This window comes from Myiozetetes cayanensis, unplaced genomic scaffold, assembly GCF_022539395.1.
Source record: "Myiozetetes cayanensis isolate MyiCay16 unplaced genomic scaffold, myiCay2020 scf1, whole genome shotgun sequence".
In the NCBI taxonomy this organism is placed as follows: Eukaryota; Metazoa; Chordata; class Aves; order Passeriformes; family Tyrannidae; genus Myiozetetes; species Myiozetetes cayanensis.
The window spans coordinates 24,805,408-24,826,588 of NW_026086604.1; the positions used below are offsets into that span (position 1 = coordinate 24,805,408).

The 21,181-nt window shown below is 35.0% G+C and overlaps 1 protein-coding gene across 2 annotated transcripts in view; it reads left to right on the forward strand.

Moving 5' to 3' along the window:
• MMP16 (matrix metallopeptidase 16) overlaps positions 1-21,181 on the forward strand; it is a 177,005-nt gene that overhangs the window by 81,291 nt on the left and 74,533 nt on the right. The window contains exons 2-3 of one of the 2 annotated variants that reach the window (XM_050317476.1): positions 7,418-7,566; positions 15,687-15,809. In XM_050317476.1, the coding sequence (XP_050173433.1) occupies positions 7,418-7,566; positions 15,687-15,809 (272 nt within the window). Of the gene's footprint in view, positions 1-7,417; positions 7,567-14,096; positions 14,128-15,686; positions 15,810-21,181 lie in introns of those variants that run through there. The other variant, XM_050317487.1, reaches the window with a different exon arrangement.

Genomic DNA, 21,181 nt, shown 5'->3' on the forward strand with positions numbered 1-21,181 from the left:
GGGTAATCTTCTGGAGTGTGGTGAAAGAGCCACTTTGAACTCTTGACTTCTCTGATGCATCACCAAGCAACAGTTGCATTTATATAGTGATTCATATGTTCAAAGCCTTACATGGATTCTTGCAATGCTGTGATGAGAAAAATTGGGAAGCATCACTCAGTTTTGCTACCAAAAAAGCCAGATGATTTTCCAAGGAACATGTCACGGGCTTTTGGCTCAACCAGAATTGTTCTGACTCCAGTTTCATCATTGTTTTTGTTACATGTGCATCACCTTGATCTGGCCAGTGGTCTTCTGGGATCCAGGCATCTGAATGAACTCCACAGCTACATATAATGAGCCAAAGAAAACCATAAAAATCTAAACCCAGGAAAGATCAAAGATGTTTCATGTAGGACCACATAAATAACCTCTTGGATGATACATAGAGAGGAACAGAAAGAGGCACAAAAAGCAAAACATTTGATTCTTAGAGGGACTGGAGGTTGTGGAATCACTATACCCCACAACATGGCAGTTATCAAAGAAGTAGACCACAATTCTTTCAAAATGTATACCAGAAGCCAGATTGCTTGCCTATCAGGCAACGAGTTGCAAAAACATATACATGTTCTTCCTTAATTTGAAATTTGTTAACCAAATGTGTTATTGAAGAGGTATTGTAGAAAGAGAGTTCTTTCCAAACCCTTTCCCAAATGGCTTTTGAGCATCTCCAAAAATTGAGCCTCCACAGCATCTCTGGACAACCTGTGCCACTGTTTGACCATCCTCACAGAGAAAAAGTGTTTCTTTAGGCTGAGAAAAAACCTCTTGTATTTCAGTTTGTACCCATACCTGAGTACCATGTTACTGGGCATTACTGAAAAGAACCTGAGTGATTTTGGAGGTTGGCACTCCATCTTTTCCACTGCCTCCCTTCAGATATTTGTATGCATAGATAAGATCCCTCTGGAGCTTTCTCTTCTGTAAGCTGAACAGTTCCAGCTCTTTCAGTCTTTTTTCATAATGCTCTAATGTGTTATTCATCCTCATGGCCCTAGATGTTTCTTTTTTTTTTTCTTTCTTTTTTTTGGAAATTCTCATGACATATCTAGCCAGACTATTCAACACAGCATTATTATCCCTGCAGAGCACTTAATATTTTTTTAGAAGTTGATACTGGGCATTCTAGTAAGATGTAGAGGCAGCATCCCTACAGAGACAGCTGTATAATTGAGTGTTTACATCTACTAGAACTGTTAGTTTTATTTGTGGAAGTATTTCCACTGGTCTGGGTCTATGCCAGGCTTCTCCAGAGATTTCTATTAGGGACTGAAGAAAATTTCGCTGAGCAACTAATAAATAAGGCCCACATTTTGCAGTCAGTTATAAATGTGCACACTGTTATGGGGAATGATCAAGGTACAAAGAGTTTCTTTCTAGGCCAAGGATTTGTGTCATAGTTGTTATACCATTAACCCTCTTGGTACAGACAGTAGAAGTAGTGAAGGAACAACGTAGCTCCTGCATTTAGAGATGGGTAGTTATATACTAAACATATTTCAGTCTCTCAAGGACCGTGCTATATGCAAATACCACATCTGCTGCTTACTGGCAGATTCCCACTTGCCTGGAATCTTCAAATGCCTCTGGCCTGGTGCTCCCAGAGTCTCTTTTACACCTCCCATTTCTACTACTCTAAAGCTACATTGTTTTTCCATGCGTAAGTGTGGCAGCAAAGAAAATTATTTAGAACATTTAAACTAAACTTGAATTGCAAATGAGAGGAATTCAACACACAGTTTTGAATACATTTTGCCTTTTTACTTTTGCCACTCTTAGACTCTGAGTTTGGCTGAAGTGAGTAAAAAGGCAGAGCTTCTGGCCTTGGCCTGCAGTCTTCATTCTTGAGTTACCTCTCCCTGGGAACAGGAGGTCCTGTTTAAAATTATCTGTCACCATACACGAGTGGGAAAAGTCAAGACTGCCACCTCTTCACTGACATGCAAGATCACATGTTGGTAAATCTGGTTTTGTACTGTTGGAGGCAAATACAGTACAATTGTTTAGTTTCACATCCATTTTCTAGCTAGAACACAGAAAAGAACCTGTCAGAGTATATATAATAGAATAGAGGAGATGCCTCAATTATTTTGAAGCTAACTTGTTTCAGCAACACTGAACTCAGTGAAGCATAATTTATCTTCTTCTTTGGCCCACTGTTTTGTCAATTCTGCTACTTCTAGTAGTTCATCTAAGTATTAACCATAGTGCATCCTGTAACCTCAAGTACAATCCCACAGACTTTTCTGAATTATTAAGTCCGTGTTACAAATCCTGTAATTTACAGTAAAAATTACCACCATTAATGTGTGTAAGGCTATACTGCTGCCACATGTAAATTGTTTTATGAGGGGTTGTCACAAAAGTTCATAAGAAAAGAGGTTGACCACTTTCTAGTTTAGGCCATTGGAGAACTAGATTTTGCAAGTTGTTTGTGAGCTTCAGTCTACTCTGAACAGGCAGGATGATTTTTTTTTTAGATAAAACACACCATATACCCATTCTGTAAATCCAATCAATGTCTTCTGTTAAAAAGAGAAAACATCACTGGTGATGAACTGGTGGCTTTAAAGACATGAGGGAGGGAAAACAGCAGAAGATTCCTATAATTCTCTCTGTAAACACTTCTGTTTACTTCTGGCTATCTGGCTATCAAGTTGTCACTGAAAAGTCAGTATTAGCTGCAATAGTTAGGTCTGTAATTAAAACACACCATTAGCCATGATTATTTGACCTAAATGAGGAAATGACTTGGTCATATGGATACTAATTCTAGAGCTAGCTTATTTATCCTTACCATAGTTAAAGCCTTTAATCACTTTTCAAAATTACATCTACACTTGAACTGCTAAATCCTGTGGTGATCACTGTAGGTTAGATTCCTCAGTGTATGCTTTTTGAAAGTATATGGATTACTCAGACATTTTAAACCATTTCCCTTATAGTGTCTTTAGTGAAAGTATATTAAAATAGCAGAAGTCAAAATACTTTGAAATTATGAAATCTCACAGTTCCACGCAGTGCAGATAGGAATTTTGTTTGCAGATAAAATATAAAAAACAAAAACCAAAACAAAAAACCCCAAAACAAAAACAAACAAACAAACAAACAAAAACCCAACAAAAAAAACCCAGAAATACATGAATAATAATGATATGCAACTGCACTACTGAAGGTATTTATGAAATTGTTTTAATCCATGCTTCATTAGATTGATTTAGTAAGCCTTCATGTTCATAGAACATAATTGTACTGTAGCTTATACTATGTACTGTCATTCAGGAACATTAATAATTTGTTGCTAAGTTTTCTTCTATCTTGGAAATCAGTAATCTCTCTGAAACTCTGATTATCTTAATAATATTCATGTTTAATCTTTAATGAAGATATATGGGTTTTCTTTGTTCTAGTAAGAGTATTGTGTCTACATACTGGTTTTAAGACCACTCTTTCTTCTTAAACTAGCAATGATTAAAATCCATCAGTGTGTTTAATACACTTTAATTTAGATCATTCTTTAAATTTTAGAGGAGGAAAAAATACAGTCATGTGACAAACTGCTATCTATTCCATGGCCAAATGATACATACAGCATTCCATTAGCAGTAGTTACAAACTAAAATGAAAAGATCCTTTCATCACAGCAGAAAAAACCCCAAATGCTACAAATCTATTCAATGGCATCCAAAATCTGGAAGATGATGCAGCTTATGTGCTTAACACTTACAGGTTCCATGGACTCACAACATGTTAGATGGATCTAATTCACTATTTCTTTGTTCCAAGATTGATGATTTCCTCAGAATGAGGCTTGCCAAGACTGCATTTTCATTGCTGAAGTACATTAAGGCAGACACTCATCTAATTCCAGCAGAGGGGAGGGGAAATTCTTGTGAATATAATTGCTCTGATAACTTGCTTCAAAAATACAAGGTGGTGAGGAAAGTATTTTCTTTCATTCTTGTGCTGTGTCTGCCTCATTCTGTTTCGTCTTCTCTTTGTTGTTTTACCCACCTATATATTTTGGACTTAAAGTTAAGCTTCTCCTCTGTAGTTCCCAGCATTTGGACTATGCACAATAGAATCTGAGGTGCATATTTCAGATATCTGGCAGTCTGAGTCAAGGTCCTTCAAAACATGTTAATAGAAAACTGCAAAACAAGATTTACTGTCTTTTATCTTGCTTCACGATCCTTTTTCATAAGGACAAAGCACAGAATTTTGTGATGATTAATGCTACTAGCTCTCAAACATCCACCAGTCTAGAGGTCAATTTGTCTGAATTTAAAAAAAAAGAAACTTGCTTTAAGAGTGTCATCTGACTTTCCTGCACGTTGGCTGTATCTTCTAGTTGCTGTTTTGAAGGCTGAGAGAAGACCCAGGTGGTCTACTTCCTTTGTTCAGTGATAGGGGGTGGCTATCAGACATACTGTATTTAACTTGTATGGAAGTCTTTTTAGACAGAGAAAGGCTATACTGTCCTCTCCTGCTGTTTCTCTTTTCCTTTTCTGCAGAGTGTCTCTGCAGTGGCACTCTGCTAGATTCCAGTTTGTTCGCCCTGCTCCACTTCTCCAATGAGCAGTACTCCCCAATATATTTTTTCTGTCTCTATAGCTTTTCTAATTCAGATACCTGAAGGTTTAGCTGCTGGCAAATCTGCTTACTTGTAACCCCATACCTCTGATGGCTCAGTTACACTGTAGTGAGAATGGTTTTGAGTAGTGATAGGTGACCTCACAAGCCTACCAAGCAATTTTGTCTGCCCTTAGCACCTGAGAGATTCATAAAAAGCCCTGCTCTGTGTCTGCATACCAAATTCTTTTTGAGATGGTGACAAGAAGGTAGCATAATTTTAGATAATAGTGACACGATATTCAGATTTTTTTTCTTCTCTGTCTGATCATTTGTTTTAATATCTCTGACTTGAGAAGATTGAATATCAAAATATAATGGCCAGTCTTCACGAGCGAAGATCCGGGGAAGGTCTTTCCACCTTCCAGCCTGCGCATTGGATTTTTTAGGTGAGACACAGTGTGCGCGGAACTGAGCCCACCCTTTAATCCTAAGGTTCATCTGCCGGGGCCAAGCGAGCTTGGACGGTGGCAGCGAGGTCCTTAGGACGTAGGTGGGTTGCCTTTAAGGGCTAACGAGCCCCACCTGCCCGGGAGTGGCCCTGACCGGGAATCGAACCCGGGTCTCGGCGGTGATAGCGCCGCGCCTTTACCACTAGACCACCAGGGGCTCCATATCAAAATAACCCCATTCTTAAATATACTTATTGCAAATATTAATTGAAAGGGACTTTACACAGTACACTCAAATCAATCAAACTTATTTGTTTCTTACTTCCATGGTCCTGTTACCACATATTACATTGCTCTTGCCCACATTCAAGCTCTTTCTGGCATTTCAGACCTATCTTTTAATAATGGAAGAAAGAACAGACTTCCTGTGCAAAGTTACACATAAACTAAATTATTTCTGTGATGACCCAAATCTTGCACACAGTGTACACTGGTTCTCCCTTGAAGCTGAGAAGTGCAAGAATGTAGGAATATATAAGTTGGATGTAGGTAGTGATAGTAGCAATTCATTTGTATTGGAAAGAAGAACATTTTCCTATTGATTAAACACAATTTTGTTCTTATTCAGAATTGTTCCTGTATATAGAGTTAGTGTGAAGGTGAAAGAGTTTAAGCTAGGTCTTAATCCTGTTTCCATCTCCGTGTCCTGGTGGATCTCGCTGTTGTGTGGAGCTCACAAACATTGTTGAGGTTGTGTGTCAGCCACACTATTGGAAGATAAGCCTGTTTAAATTAGAAATATCTGAACTCATGACCTGATGGTTTCCCCAGTCTCTAACACCAGTTTGATCTTTTGTTTACACTGAGCCAATGCTCACCTATAATACATATTCAGTGTTAGTAAAGTGAATCTTAATGAGTTAATTCATCTTTATCATCTTCACTGTGTTTGTGAAAGGGGAGTGCACCACCACCGTGGTTAACCTGCTATGGAACTGAATTGGATAGACTTGGCAAGATAAACTTAAAGCTGAAAATAGCTACACAGTTTGGTGTTAGGCTGTGTATGAACAGTGTATATACAAGCAGATAAAAACCTCCAAAGCGTTGTATGAGTCACAGAGAGCCTACAACACACTGTAAGAGTATAGCATTCATTAATGTAAGTATTTAGAATCTGTGAACTATGATGTGATATATTTGAAAGAAGTGACTGAATCGATTGTTTCTTTTTTTTTTCTTCTTCCTTTTTTTTTTTTTTTTTTTGTTTTATTTTAAAAGAACAGATCAGATTTATGGGGTCACAAGTAGTTTGTTCTCGGAGAGAGTGAAATTGCAGCAATATGTTTTAATGTAGTCTTGTAGATTGGCAATATGCGTACCTTTCATTCTTGTGAGTGTTTCGGCTCTTAGATGAGAAGATAAGATATTTTTAAGGATATATCAGTGTTCTCATTACCTCAAAAATCTTACACTGTGCTTTATATAGGCTAGATTTTGAGAATGCTTAGCAACATTATAATGCAGCTACTTGTTTATGAAGCATTGCCTCAAGAAGACAGTATGTTTCACAAGGTTTGTCTAGGTATTCTTAAGATTGTGGCTTTAATCCATAAAGCTTTCAGTTATTTGGACCCTGCTTTGTCCCTCACACTTCTACACAATTAAGAGCATAAACAGTTGGCATTAAATTCATCTTGATTTAAAAAGGCAGTTCCTCTTATCAGGAATTTTCCTCTAAGTGGGCTCACAATCTGCTACTTCACTATCTCCTGGACACCTGCTTTGCCTACAAGTATGTGATTTTGATATTCTTCTCAGAAAGCTGAATGTGTCCCTACCCTCTCTTTTATATTCTTTGAGAGACAATAACAATATAGTGTAACTGTGTGAGAGCCATTGTGGATTTATTATTGTAGATGGTGAATATTGTTATGTGCCCTGTGGGCAGTCAGTTTTATATGGCATATATTGTAGATTTATATTTTGTCTGCTTAAAACATTTCATGAAGTGCCTAGAGCCAGGGTTAGGTGCTTAAGTTGTAACTTCAAATAAATAAATATATTAAATAAATAATTGAAGTAGGCAGTTTAGATAATAAAGAGAGCTGGTTCCTGGGTAGAAAACTGTAAGACTTAAAACAATGGAATCTTTAATAAAGAATATGAAATAAAAGCCCCAAAGAATTTATCTGAAAAAAAAAAAAAAACATAAAAACCCACACCCAAAGTAACAGCACTTATACTTCATGAATTAGAAGCTTCATTATATATGATATAAAACTAATTACTAGGGAGCATTTTATTTACCTCTAATTTCTATTTAATAGCCACTGCACTTGTCATTGCAGGTATGGTTACAAAAGTATGGCTACCTTCCACCAAGTGACCCCCGAATGTCGGTGTTGCGCTCTGCAGAAACCATGCAATCAGCTATAGCTGCCATGCAGCAGTTCTATGGCATTAATATGACAGGAAAAGTGGACAGGAACACAATTGAGTAAGTAACCAGTACTGAACTGCTCTTGACTTTTCTGTTTCAAGCAGGGTAAAATAGAATTGGGAACCTTTTTAACACGTGTAGCAGTGTAAGCGGGGTATCCAAACAGTGTTGCAGCCTCAGATGGGGAGTTAAATTGTTTCTCTCTGTCCTTGTATTTTTGTTTTTTTTCATCTCCTGTATTTTATGGTAGCAGGTAGTTACCTGCCTAACTGCTGTCTGACTTTGGGCACATGACTGTAAACAAGATGTTACAGGTTGCCTAAAGAAAGGGCCAAGAGGTTATCAGTGTGAAAGTGGAGAAACCTATTTGAAACAGTCAAGAATTCATGAAATGTTTCACGGTTGAAGTCATCTTTTCTTACTAGAAGATCTTTAGTGTAATTTTCTTTATTCTCACTGAAAAAAAAAATAAAAAATTGGCAGACTACACTTAGTGATTTCCATTAACAAAAGACCAGGTGTGGTCATTTTAACATGTAATTGTTAATTGAATTAGTTTTGCGTGCCCTTTGAAATTCTGTAGTTGTATCTGCCATGCAGTGTCTGATTTTAGTGACTGAATGGACACACAGAAACTTCGTGAAACAGAGCTGTTAAAGGACACTTTCACTCTATACTATGCCAAATTTTAAAACTGTACCAGGAAAGTTAAAAAAAAAAAAACCAAAACACTAATTAAGAAAATGTATCTGGGATTAAGACAGCAGGATCAGAGCAATGATCATCACTCTGTACTTTGCACTGGAGGCTGCACCTCTAATCCTGTGTTCAGTCTTGGACCCTTAACTGGAATAAAGATATTGAGGTACTGGAGTGTGTCCAGAGAAGGACAACAAAGTTGGAGAAGGGTCTGGAGCACAAGTGTTATGTGGAGTGGCTGTGGGAATTGGGGTTATTTAATCTGAAAAAAGAGAGGCTCATGAGGGACCTTATCACTCTGCAACTACCTGGAGGGAGGTTGTAGTGAGGTGGGATCAGTCTCTTCTCTCAGGTAACAAATGACAACACAAAAGGAAATGGCCTCAAGTTGCATCAGGGAAGGTTTAGACTGAATATTAGGAAGTATTTCTTCCCCGAAAGGGTTGTTAAGCATATAGAACAGGCTGCCCAGCAAAGTGTAGTTGTGGTACCTAGGGACATAGTTTCATGATGGATTTGGCAGTGCCTTGCTAATGGCTGGAATCAATGATCTTTGAGGTCTTTTCCAACCTAAACTATTCTATGATTCTCTGATTCTATGATTTGAAGTGGTTGTTGCAGTCATTTCAGTTAAACTGCTATAAAGATTATCTTGTAACTTTAGAAGAAGTTACTTTGCTTGAAAACCAGGCAATAATCAATAGTACTGTCACTACATATCCAACATTTACTTCACTGAAATATGTTTCTGCTACTCTAAAATGCTTATATGGGGTGAAAAAAAGTCCTCGTTTGATTCCTATTTACCAACCCCAATGTGATATGTCATCTTTTGTTATTCTTTTATGGTAAAGTAGCTGACATTAATGATTTTTCTATCATTTAGAGTTTAGGGAAGAGACTACACAAAATACTGGCGGGACTGGAAAAATCATTTTATTCCACTGACACATACACTATTGCATTGAAAAGCAATAAAGCAAAGCAGATTTTGTGGCTGCCCTAAGGGGAGGTGAGTTGGTCACACATCCCTCAGTTCAGGAATTAAAAGGACCTTGGAACATGCAGTGCCATAGCAGTAAACACCTTTTGAGAGAGCCATGCTCAAAAGTATGTTTGTGGTCCAGTCTGCAGGGTGAAGAGACTGGACTTTTCATACAGCTTCAGTGATTGATCTTTGAGGGAGGGTGCTGCTATACCAGTCACTAGTACCCTTTTTTATAGGCACATTAATAGCAGCTTTGTAAGAGACAGTATATTTCATTAAAAGTAAAATAGTCTGTTCAGAGCAGTACAGAGGAGACAGGAAGCGGTAGCCTAAGGAAAAGCAGAGGACATCTCCTAGTTTAGAGTATCAACTAGAGAACTGAAAAAACCCAAACCAACCCAAAACTTTAATTTCAAATGGAAGTGGTTTATCTTTGCTAATTACATTTTTTGGCAAACAATCTTTTCTTCACATCTTTTGCTATATAAGTGATGAAGAAATCCATCTATTAAGCAGTCCAAAACATTAATTTTATAAACTGGTAGATATGGAATCTTACAGACTTTTTGATGTATGATTTTCTTCAACACAGAAAGATATATTAATGCATTGCAATTCTTAGATTCATGTAACTCATGCTGGATGAATGCTGCATTTACTTACATATTTGGAGTTGCATTAACTTGAGTCAAGTTAGGAACAGAACTGATTTTTAAAGACTTGTAACACTTACATTGGTGTTGAGAAAAAAAAGAAAAGAAAACAAAAAACTCATTTTGAACTAAACTGATACCATTAGTTCACATCATTCAGTGAATATTCTTGGGAGATATGACTGTATAACAAAGGATAAATATTTTTTTCAATTGTTCGTTAATGGCATTATTTTGTAAATATTTGAAATAATTTTCTCTTTCATCTGCACAGGAAATATATATACTCTTTTGGCCAGAAATATGTGACAGTTGACCATTTGTTTCTCTGGAATTAGTATATTGTAATCACTAACAATGCTGGCATTACAAAGTAAGGAGTACAGCAGGAACCTCATAGAAAAAATATGTTTTCATCTTGTGCATGAGGATTTACCTCCTTCTTTTACATGTCTTGAGAATAGATTATGATGTGCCTCTTTGTCTTCAGAAGGAAAAACAATTAAAAGAAGTTACAGTAGTAACTTGATAGGAACCAACATTGGGAATACTAACAAAGAAATATTGTCCTGCAGCATCATCAATGTCAAAAGTCTCCTGGGGGGATTTTACTGCTCTGAAAAAAGATAATCCCTCAATGAGTATTTTGGTATGCATAAATATGGACAGTATTCATCTTCCCCCTACTACTCAGCATCCATTTGGTTTTGTTATATTTTTAATTTTTTTCTCAAATGTCTTGAAAAGCATGATGCATACCTATTCCTGGGGATGAGGAAAAGTGAGTAATAGAAAGAAATACCATTATATTGGCATATAAATATGGGAGATGTTCTGAATGCAAGTACCATGGCAAGGCAAACCCGGTGGAAGTACTCCCTGATGTTTGCATGGAGTGCCACAGTATTTTCTGTGGTTCATTTATATATTACCAAACAAAACCAATGATTCATGGAAAAGGACACTTCTGGAACTGGAGCTGCTGTTGCCATCCTGGTCTTCCACATCCCTAAACCAAACATGCTAAGTAGAAAAAGTAGGTTTTGTCTTTTCTTAAAGCTGCTGTGCATGTTTATTTCCAAAACTTGTTTTGCAGTTTAAAGGGGTACGTTGCAAACTTCCTGGTATAGAGATGCAATGGTTGTGTATGGGATGCTGACTAAGTCTGAGCAACAGTAAAGAATTCATTTTATTCTAATGTCACCCTTTATAAATAAATGGAAATATGCTTATTTTAATGCTTAGGGTAAACCAAGTTTACTTCAAGATTCATACTTAAGATATTTATTTACACTCTCTGCTGTTTATGTATTAACTTTCAGTCAGAGTAAATTCTGAGCTGTTGAAATTAATCCAGTGGTTTATTTTCCTAGTAAATGTTTTTATACAAAGGTATACATCAAGAAATATCCAATGAGAAGCCTTGAAGAGGAATCATCATCAATAACAGGGCTGAAATACAATATCTTACATCACTCTTTGACTGTTTACTATTACTTAGCAAGCGTCAGTAAAGCCCTGTAATAGCAGGCTACACTAGGGAAAAGTAAGGATGTTTAGAAAACATACCTATCTCTCCTGACTAGAAATTTAAGGATATAATTCAGTAGTTTTCTTAAATAAATGTCTACAGTTTTTCCAGCCACTAAGTTAAGTTGCAATAAGTCAAGTTAAACCCTCCCTTTTATTTTCCTTTTTTTTTTTTAATATAACTCTGCCCAAAATAACCCCGAAACCCAACAACAAAACCATTGTGCAACCTAAGCAGCAGTTTTGATTAGGGATAAATGAGGTGGGCATTTAACCAAAGGTAGACTTTTTAATGTTTTGATTCTGTATTAAACCAAATTTTTTTCCTGAAGGCTTATGAGGTAGAAGTTCAGTTTCATCTTTCACTCTACTGAAAGAGCATCCAGTTATGCTGCAATTTTTTCTTTTAATCTTTCCAGATTTTCTGTGAGACTAAAACATTTAAATTTTCCTGACATATATAGCTCCCCACGATTCAAACTAATGGAGCTAAGAGAGGAGTTTGATGTGACACAGTGTACAGATAGAGAACATTAGTCACAATTAAGCCTCTTTATTGAGTACTGATAAAATATTAATTTTGAGGGGCTACTGCATAAAAGATTTCTGCAAGTTCAAAAACAAACAGATGAAAGCAAGGCAAAGTCATTACCTTTATGCACCTTTCTAAAATGAAACGCATTTCAAAACACTTCAAAAACATTTTGAAAAAACATTTTAAAAAATTAAACTCCAACAAGCAATCAAGAACATGGAAGACATCAATTATATTATATTAAAAGAAGCTACGTTTGGAAGAAAATAAAATCAATGGTTTTTTGTCAATCCTCACTCCCCCAAAAGAAGACCATATTATGCACTAAGTATGTCAAATGTCATGAACATTAATGATTACTACTGACAGAAGTCTTCCTCCCAACAACTGTGAGAACAATTACTGTTTAAAAAAGTATTTTAACATATTAAAAAATTAAAAAGAAAATTTATGTGCCTGAAGTTGTTAACATTTTACCTCATTTCTGTGGTAGAAAATACTGAACTCCAATATTAATCATGCCATAGTTTGTTTAAAATTCTAAGTGCTAAACTTAGCTCAGTTAAGATCTAGGTGATGGATTTGGTGATGGTCCAACTCTTCAGCTGCAAATTGCATCTCTCCTTAAATTCTACATAAAGATAAATTTCCTGAAAGATAGAGAACAACTTGTGCAATGATTTCCATTTGATTTATGTTTGGATTTGTATTGTGTGAACCATAATCCCAGATTTCATATCAAAACAGTAAGAATATTAGTGGGCCAGACAGCATGACCACTTGGAACATCCCCTCCCTCTCTAAACCAATAAAGGTACAAGCATAATGTTCTTAATAGGTACATACTACATCAAAATCAATGCAAGAATGAATTGTGACTGTTTGAATTTCATAACACTTTATTTTGGGCTATGTGGGGTTTTTTTGTTAAAAATGGATTGTCAGTAGTTCTAGTAAGATAATACAATGTTGACTTTTGAATCCATGTTACCTATTGTTTTTGACTTTTGGTATCAATTCTTAAGTGTAAAAGATTTTATGTTAATGTTATTTTCTGTAAGATTATTGAATCTTTTGACATAACTTGAGAGATTATTTCAATAATGACTTTAAAGATTAATTTTTAAATTCACAGCTTGGAGTATTTACTCTTATCTGCCCCTAGCTTACCAGTGAACAAACTCTGTTATTAAAATAGGTCTTCATCAGTTGAACTAAATAACGTAAACTTTTTTTATGGGGAAAGCCTAGTTTAATGGCTTTAAAGTCATTACCCTTGAAACAACACAACTACAAGCAATATACTATATATTATATACAGTATTGTGGTACAGTGAAATATATGAATGAAATATAATAGTTATTTGATTTTGCTTTATTCCTTGCCTCTTACTCTTGATGTAGTGATATCACCTTAAGGTGAGAACACTGATCTTTTGTTACATTTATGTCTTTTTCTGCAATGTGTGTGTGTGTGCAGTTTCAACAGCATAATTTATATATACCCTGCCGTTAAAATGCTGCATACTGATCTAACATGCACTGTGAAAAAGTATTACTGACAATGTGTCTAAATGTTTTTGAGGGTCTGAGCCAATTTTAATCTCATTTGCTAAAGTGTAAATATATCATTTTACTAAAAAGAATGTAGCTGCCCTTTGGTCTGCAACTGAGGTCTACTTCTTTCCTTTATTTTTCTTTCATTATTAGAGCAAATTAAACTTTTCAATAATATTTCATTCCAAAAATCTTTAACGTCTACTTTGTTGAACTGTTAAACTTCATTTAAAAGATTAGGGGAACCCGAAGTAAAGTTGCAGGGTGTTTCAGCAAATACTGGTGGGGTAAGGTTTTATAGATTTTTGCAGTATGGTCTTTGCAAGAACTAGGGAAAGAAGATTGTCCTCCTTGCAAATATATAAATAGTAATCAGCTGATTTATGTGCCATGTAGAACTATTCTGACCAGAAATTGGAGCAAATTATTCTAAGTTTCTTATTTGAAACAGTTAACTATGAACTCTCTGTCTTCAGTTTAGGCAGTCGAATTCATGGTTTCCACCATTCTGGTTTCCACACTTATATAATCCATCTACTCAATGGATTTGTCACCCCTCAGAATTTTTGCAGGCACTTCTATAGTCCTTATCAGAGCAAGTGGGGGGCCGTGCCATCTTGGTACAATCAATGAATTTTGGACTTTCCCACAGGCTGGTGAGCTTAACACCTACTTGTGCATTTGAAAAATAGTTTGGTATATATGCATACCTACAGTACATATGAAGTGTTACAAGTCTAACTGTACTTTTAAACCTCTTATAGGCATTTATGAAAATAAATGAGGCTGATTTTGACTGGATTTGACTAGCTCATCTGTAAAAAATACATTCAGTGTGTTTTGTCTTGTATTATCAGGTGTAAAACTTACAGTGCAATGATTTTATTCTACAAGGGCATGTAGTGCTAGATGGTTTTAAACTTATAAAGGGTAGATTTAGATTATATATAAGGAAAAATTCTTTACTGTGAGCTTGGTGAGGCACTGGAATGGGTTGCCCAGAGAAGTTGTGAATATCACATCCCTGGAAATGTTCAAGTCCAGGTTGGATGGGGCTTTGAGCAACCTGGCCTAGTGGAAGGTGTCCTTCCCCATGGCAGGGGCGTGAGAACTAGATGATCTTTAAGGTTCCTTCCAATCCAAACCATTCTATGATTCATTACATTGTGCATAGTTTTATACTCTCTCTCATCTCCTTTGTACCACAAATATTCTATTTTTCTTTTGATTGAAACTAAATGGCTTCTTCATTTTGTGTGTACTGAACCAAGAGTATCTACTGGAAGAGATTAAGGGTGGTTGACTGCATGGTTTTTTTGGCTTTTTTATTACCTGTGCATGTTTTAAAAGAATCTACTTTCTGAGATGACATTTCAAATTATTTTTCTGTCATCCAATCATACATACGTACAGATGCTGTGTGTAAATTTATTTATGAAACAATGCTGGTTTAATGGTCAGAAATTCGTTCATGCAAGCCTGACTATAGGATATGACTACAGTTCTGGTAAATGCCATTGGAAAACTGGTTTTTATATAAGTAATTATTTGGCATGATAGATATATAGTCCAATGAACTGGAAAAGTAACAAAGGAGATTTATCTTTTACTTATGCAGTGAATTAATTCAGTCTTGCTCTCTTTCTGATGGTAAATTGTTCTGCAGATATCAGCTCATATAAAATAATTTCAGCTGAGTTTTGTTTAAATTATATAGTGCCTAACAATACAAGTGAGAAACAGTTCAGTGATACTGCTGTTCAATTTAAGCTTTTGAATTAGATATCATTTTAATTATGACATATTTTGAATGCTGGCAAATTCAAATTTTTTGAAATATTGGAAAACATTGAAATATTGAAGACCACTGTAAAAATACAGCACTTCTGTGGAAAGTCTGATGCTGTTGTAATGGTAATTTTTGTTGTTTGTGATTTAGACATTTTCAGCTTGATTTTGAGTATTGAATATTAATGCTCATATTAATAATAATAAATATTTTGAGCATTAAATATTGTTAAACAGAATTCTTGAGTTAAAAACCTCCGCTAGGAGATTAAAAGCAACTTACACTTACAATGAGATATTTCTCATTTTGTGGAAAGGGAGTAAGATAGAATAACCTTATAGTATCATAAAATTAGCAGGTTTAGTATCTTGAATTAAAAAAAAAAGTTATTAGTTTAGATGTTATATGTTTATGTGTTTCTTGCAGCTGGATGAAGAAGCCTCGATGTGGTGTGCCTGACCAAACAAGAGGTAACTCCAAATTTAACATTCGTCGGAAACGCTACGCTTTAACAGGACAGAAATGGCAACACAAGCATATCACTTACAGGTACTAAAGGTTTTCATATAGGCATATAAATGCCATTAGTAGTGATGACTTTTAATATAAAGTAAATATAAATTGCTGAATATTTTTTAATACTTTGAGAAGTTTATTATTAATATATGTTATAAAAATGCTAATTTGGATACCTCTTACGAGTATGTATGTGCTACATAAGAACCAAGTTATTTTCTTGGATTAAAATTGCATGTATTTAGTAGCTGGTAAATTCTCTGAAGATTACAGCATCAATTTAACACCCAGTATGTCTTTAACCTTACCTTTGAACTCATGGCAACTTCTCAGGGAACATTGCTCTGAAGATAGGAGTGCTGTAATGAAACTCAGAGCTCTAATTTAGATATGTAAAATAGGCTATTGAAAGGAGTCAGTCTCTGCAAAATGTAGGTGCCTATGGGTCTGTTCTAAGTACAAATTAATTTGATTATAATTTGATTATTCACTGACTTTCATACATGATGATGGGCATAGGGGTGTGTCTGGGGCAGTACATCTGTATAACTCTGGAGTAGTAGTTTGCACAGTGTACCTACTGTCAAAACTGAGCTTTGCGGGTGAAAGTTAGATGGAAACTTTCAAGATGCACTTGCTAGAGCTCTGTCAACCAAAGAAAGTGTCATGTATATAATTTAAAATCCATAATTTGTCAGCCAACCAAGGATTCCAATACAGCCTGTTGGAAAATTTACACAGCCTCATCATGGATTCCTGTAATATCTAACAGGGGTAAGTTCTGAGGGATAAAATAGTTTTCAAATTCTTTAATCAGTGCCATTATTTATGAACCCATGCAAGTATTAAATTTTAAGTTCATAAGCTCTAATGGTCATATAGACTGCTCTTCATACCATGGTGAAATATAGTTTCATTAGTAACTCCTTGTCAATCCTATGACTTTTGACTGAATTGGAGAATTCTGTTTAAGACATTACACACTGATATAATATCAAACAATAGAGAACTGACTGTTTTGAGATTGGTATATTGCATTACCTGGAATCCTTTATTGTTAATGCAAATGTAACGCATAGTTGGTTTGAATGAGAATGCCCATCTACAGCACTTTACATTTATCTGCATTTTAGAATTTAAATGTAGTGTGTGTACACTTATGAGAAGGCATGCCTCACCATCTACTAATATGTGTGGTTTTCTATCTCTCTGTTTTATACAGAGTCTGAATTCTCTATTTCATTACAGAATTTTTTACTACAGTCTAAATCCTATCACTTGTATATCTTCTGTATTGTCACCTAGAGCCTTCATCAAAATAACAAACGAGGGTGCCCAGTATTAAACTAAGTGCCAGCTATCTAGTAATCTTTCTCACTTTGAAGAATTTATAGCAATTTCTTACCTCCTGCCTTCCCTCTTCAAAAATGTTCACTCTCTCACTTTGACAAGACCTCCAGTCAACTAGAGCTTTGAAGTGAATAAGTCTGCATTTTTTGCAGTGAATTACAGTCCAAAAGACATTTCAGGTAGAAACCCCAAATTTGATTAGAATAAAAAAAAATATGAGATTGATCTTTCTGAATTAGAAAGTAATTCAAATCAAATAAGGACAAAAAAACCCCAACAAAAAAAAACCGAAAAAAACCCACCAAAAAACCCCAAAACAAAACAAACAAATAAACAAAAAAACCACCTCCCAAAAAATCCCAAACCCTAAAATTCTTTACATGCTTCTCCTCACCAATTCCCTGCTTCAGGCTTAATAGTTCTTAAATGAATGACACTTTAACTTACTCGGTTTCCTAAAATGTTAATCGTATCTTTAGTGTCACTTCTCTGCTCCATTTTTCTCAGTGCCACTTCTCAATCTTTCTATAACCTGAAGGTTTCCACCTTCATTCTGAGCCTTCCTGGCCAGATAAACTTTGTAGTCTGAAGTGTGCCTGCTAAGCAAGTTTAGTAATTCCTCCACAGAAGGGGTTACTTCGGCCTCATTTCAGTGTATGCTGCATCTTAGAATTTTCTGGAAATGAAAACCAAAACCCCACAACAAACATCATCAAAATCAAGCTCACCACTCCCTTGCCACCCTAGAACTTTTCCATATTTTCAACATGTAAATTTTCAAGCCAAAACACTTTCACAACATTTCAAGATAGAGCTTCAAAGAAGCACCTTAAAATATATAATTATAATTTACATTAATTATGTCTTTTTTTTTGGCCACATATTACACTTTAGATTAGTACCAATTAATTATGTCCTTTCAACCACATATTAAATTTTGGACTCAGGTGATATTTATTCTTAGAAAGCAATGTGTGCACAGTGAGTACTGAAATGCCAATTTCCAGTATTGGGAATATCAGTGTGGAATGGACATTCTGCTGCATTAATTATACTTTCTTTCCCTCAGGGAATGAAGCTTTCTACTTGTTTGGACTGATGTATAGGGTATTTATTAGAATTTCTGTTTCTAATGAAGTTACCACAGCTCACTGTATCTTTTCTACCTCCTATAGTTCATGCCAGTATACCTTGTAAACATTATTAGTACGTGTGTCATATACTAACATGACTTTTATAAATAGAGTAGCAGAAAGTAAATATTTGAAACTTTTTACCAGCCAGAGGAGTACAGGTGTGTGTCAGGAGAATGTCTAGAGTACATGAAAATTATAACTCCATTACAGAAAAAGCTAGAGATCTTAATGATATAATCTTAGTATTTCCTTAGTGTTGTAGGTTTTGTCCGATTATACAACAATCTCTGAACATTTTATAAAATCAGAGAAGAAATTTATGAAATCTATTAAAGAATTTTTTTAAAAATAGGGGTTTTTTTACGTTTTCTTCAAGGGAATATTTACAAAGATACATGCTTCTCAAAAATATAATCGCCTTCTCTTTTGCTAGGGAAGTAAGTAATCCAGTACTTTAAAGAAGGAGCAACAATGTGAATCGATAAAGCAACCACTTTTGTAAAAATAGAATATAAATGTTTATATGCCCTTTTTAGACAAAGAATTTTTGAATATGAAGCCCTCTTCATCAGAATTCTGGGCATACTATTCATAATTTGAATATTACAGAATTCAGCCATTCGTCAACTGCTCACATTATTCAATCTGTAAAACACTTTTGCAAGTAAAATTTGAGAATGCTTTCTAAAAATCAAAGCTTTGCCTTGAATTCTAACCATTACTTAGAGCCCCTAATGATGTAAAATAAAAAAATAATTTAAAAGTCATTCTGATTTATTTTTTCTGTCTTGAGGAAGAAAAAAAACAAATTCAATTGATCAGCAATATGAAATAATTTAATTTGTGCAGGAAATTTAGGTGTAGATAGTCAATAGTTTCATCTCAAAACCACTGTAAATAATTTAATATTTTTCTTCTGAGGACAATGGATCAAACCTCAGACTAATGTCTTTTTCCTTTTACAAGTTAAATGCATCCTGAGATTCATCTTTGGTGAACATGAAAGATTTGGAAAGGTCTAACTTTATGCTGTTCAAATAAATTAATTCATGCTAGCTGGGAGCTTTGATATGCAATGAAAAGTCTCATCTGGTTTGTTAGCAACAGACTATGTAATATTCTATGGTGTAAATGATCTATATTGTGTAGAATATGAAAGTGATTTTTTTCATGGGTATTTGAAATCCACACTGAAAAGTAAGGAAACACTGGATAAAGAAAAAACTTTGAAAAACTGTTGATTCAAAGAATCAACAAGATTTTTGAGTTTACTACTAAAGAGTAATATTTAGAAAACATTCCATACTTATGTTGCATTTCATGGATTTTAGATTACTTAGCAGTAAATTAGACATGAGATTACTTAACACATCTTTCCTATAGAAGCATTTATCTATCATGTATTTTGCTAATCTTGGTTTGGTGTCTTGGAAATCTCATCTTTGTCACTTCTCATCTCCTTGTAATGAATGTTGAGAAGAATATTATCCATGAAAATGAAGAGGCAGGATTACTATAAATTCTTTCCAGCATGGCAACAGTAGGTTGACTTTAATTGGGGCCACAGAAAATCAAAAGTAATAGTTCTGATTTAGGTTTAAGCAGAAACTATATGAACCAGGAAAACGTTCTTAGTTTATAGCTACAAACAATTAGCAAAGTGAAACTGGAAAGAATTGAAGCTATGAAAACCCACATCAGTGAGAGATTAATGAAGAAATTTGATAGAAAGTATTTCTAGAGAAACAATAGCATAAAGTGAAATATGTCTTTGACCAGAGGTAATCTCTTAATTTCAATAATACTAGCAGTGGGGAAAAAAAAAAAAGTTATTCAAATTTATGGAATGTTTCAATTCATTTTCCTTTATCTGTTTTATATCAAATATGATATAGTCACATCTATAACTGACTTCAAACAGATTTTGAACCATATCTTCCTACCTACTCAGTTGCATTTCCTGCTTTTTCATCTTGCGTGCCCTCTGCTTCTTTAGAATGGGGTTTCTAATATGTGATTTTCCTCCAAGAAAATCCTGGAATGTTTGAGAGAAATGGTATCGTAGAAATGTTTTCCTCATTAATATTTGATTTATATAATTTTGTTCTAAAAAAATTAAAATATCATCTGGCATCATTGCATTATCTAATAATTCTAAGAGCACTCATTAGTATCCAGTCTAATCACCACAACAAGATAGCAAGATATGGCTAATCTTGTACTCTGGGTTTGATGGGCTAAGGAGCACAGGACTGATTTAAAACCACTGTTTACTATACTCAGTGGAGAGTAGAACTATCAAAGTCTACAGGCCATGAAGAAGTCTGTCACTTAGTTATTACAATTCTTGTGGAGGCCATTACTGCTAAGGTAAGCAGTAATAATAAGCTTTATGCATTTTGAGCTTTTGTTTAGCCTTGCCTCTTGGATCTAGCTTGGGTCAGAAGGTTTTATTTTATATACAGAATTGTTCCATTTTACATAAAAATATAGTAGGCTGTCTTAATGACAGCTCAACAAGGAAAAAAGGAAATAGTGAAGTTTAATGGTAAATATGTACTACTTAATGTGTTGTATTTAAATTTCAGATGACTGATTTTACACAGTCAAGTGAGGTATATCCTGACAGTCTTGCAAGGCTTATGTTGCAGCCAAAAATGTGTCACTGAAATATGGATTTTTTTTTTTTTAAGGATATTTTGGGGAAGGTGGGGGAAGGGAAGGAAAACCCAGAGCTTTCCTTAAATCAATAGGACTCAAAATTTCAGAATAACACTCTGCAAAACAAGATTCTTCAGGCATCTGTAGAAATAGAATAACAGTGTGAAGAGTGCATATTGGTGGTAAAGACATTGTGCAAGATGTATTTTAAAGCTATAATGCCTATAGCAACTGTCAGGTTGATGGCCATGCATAAAT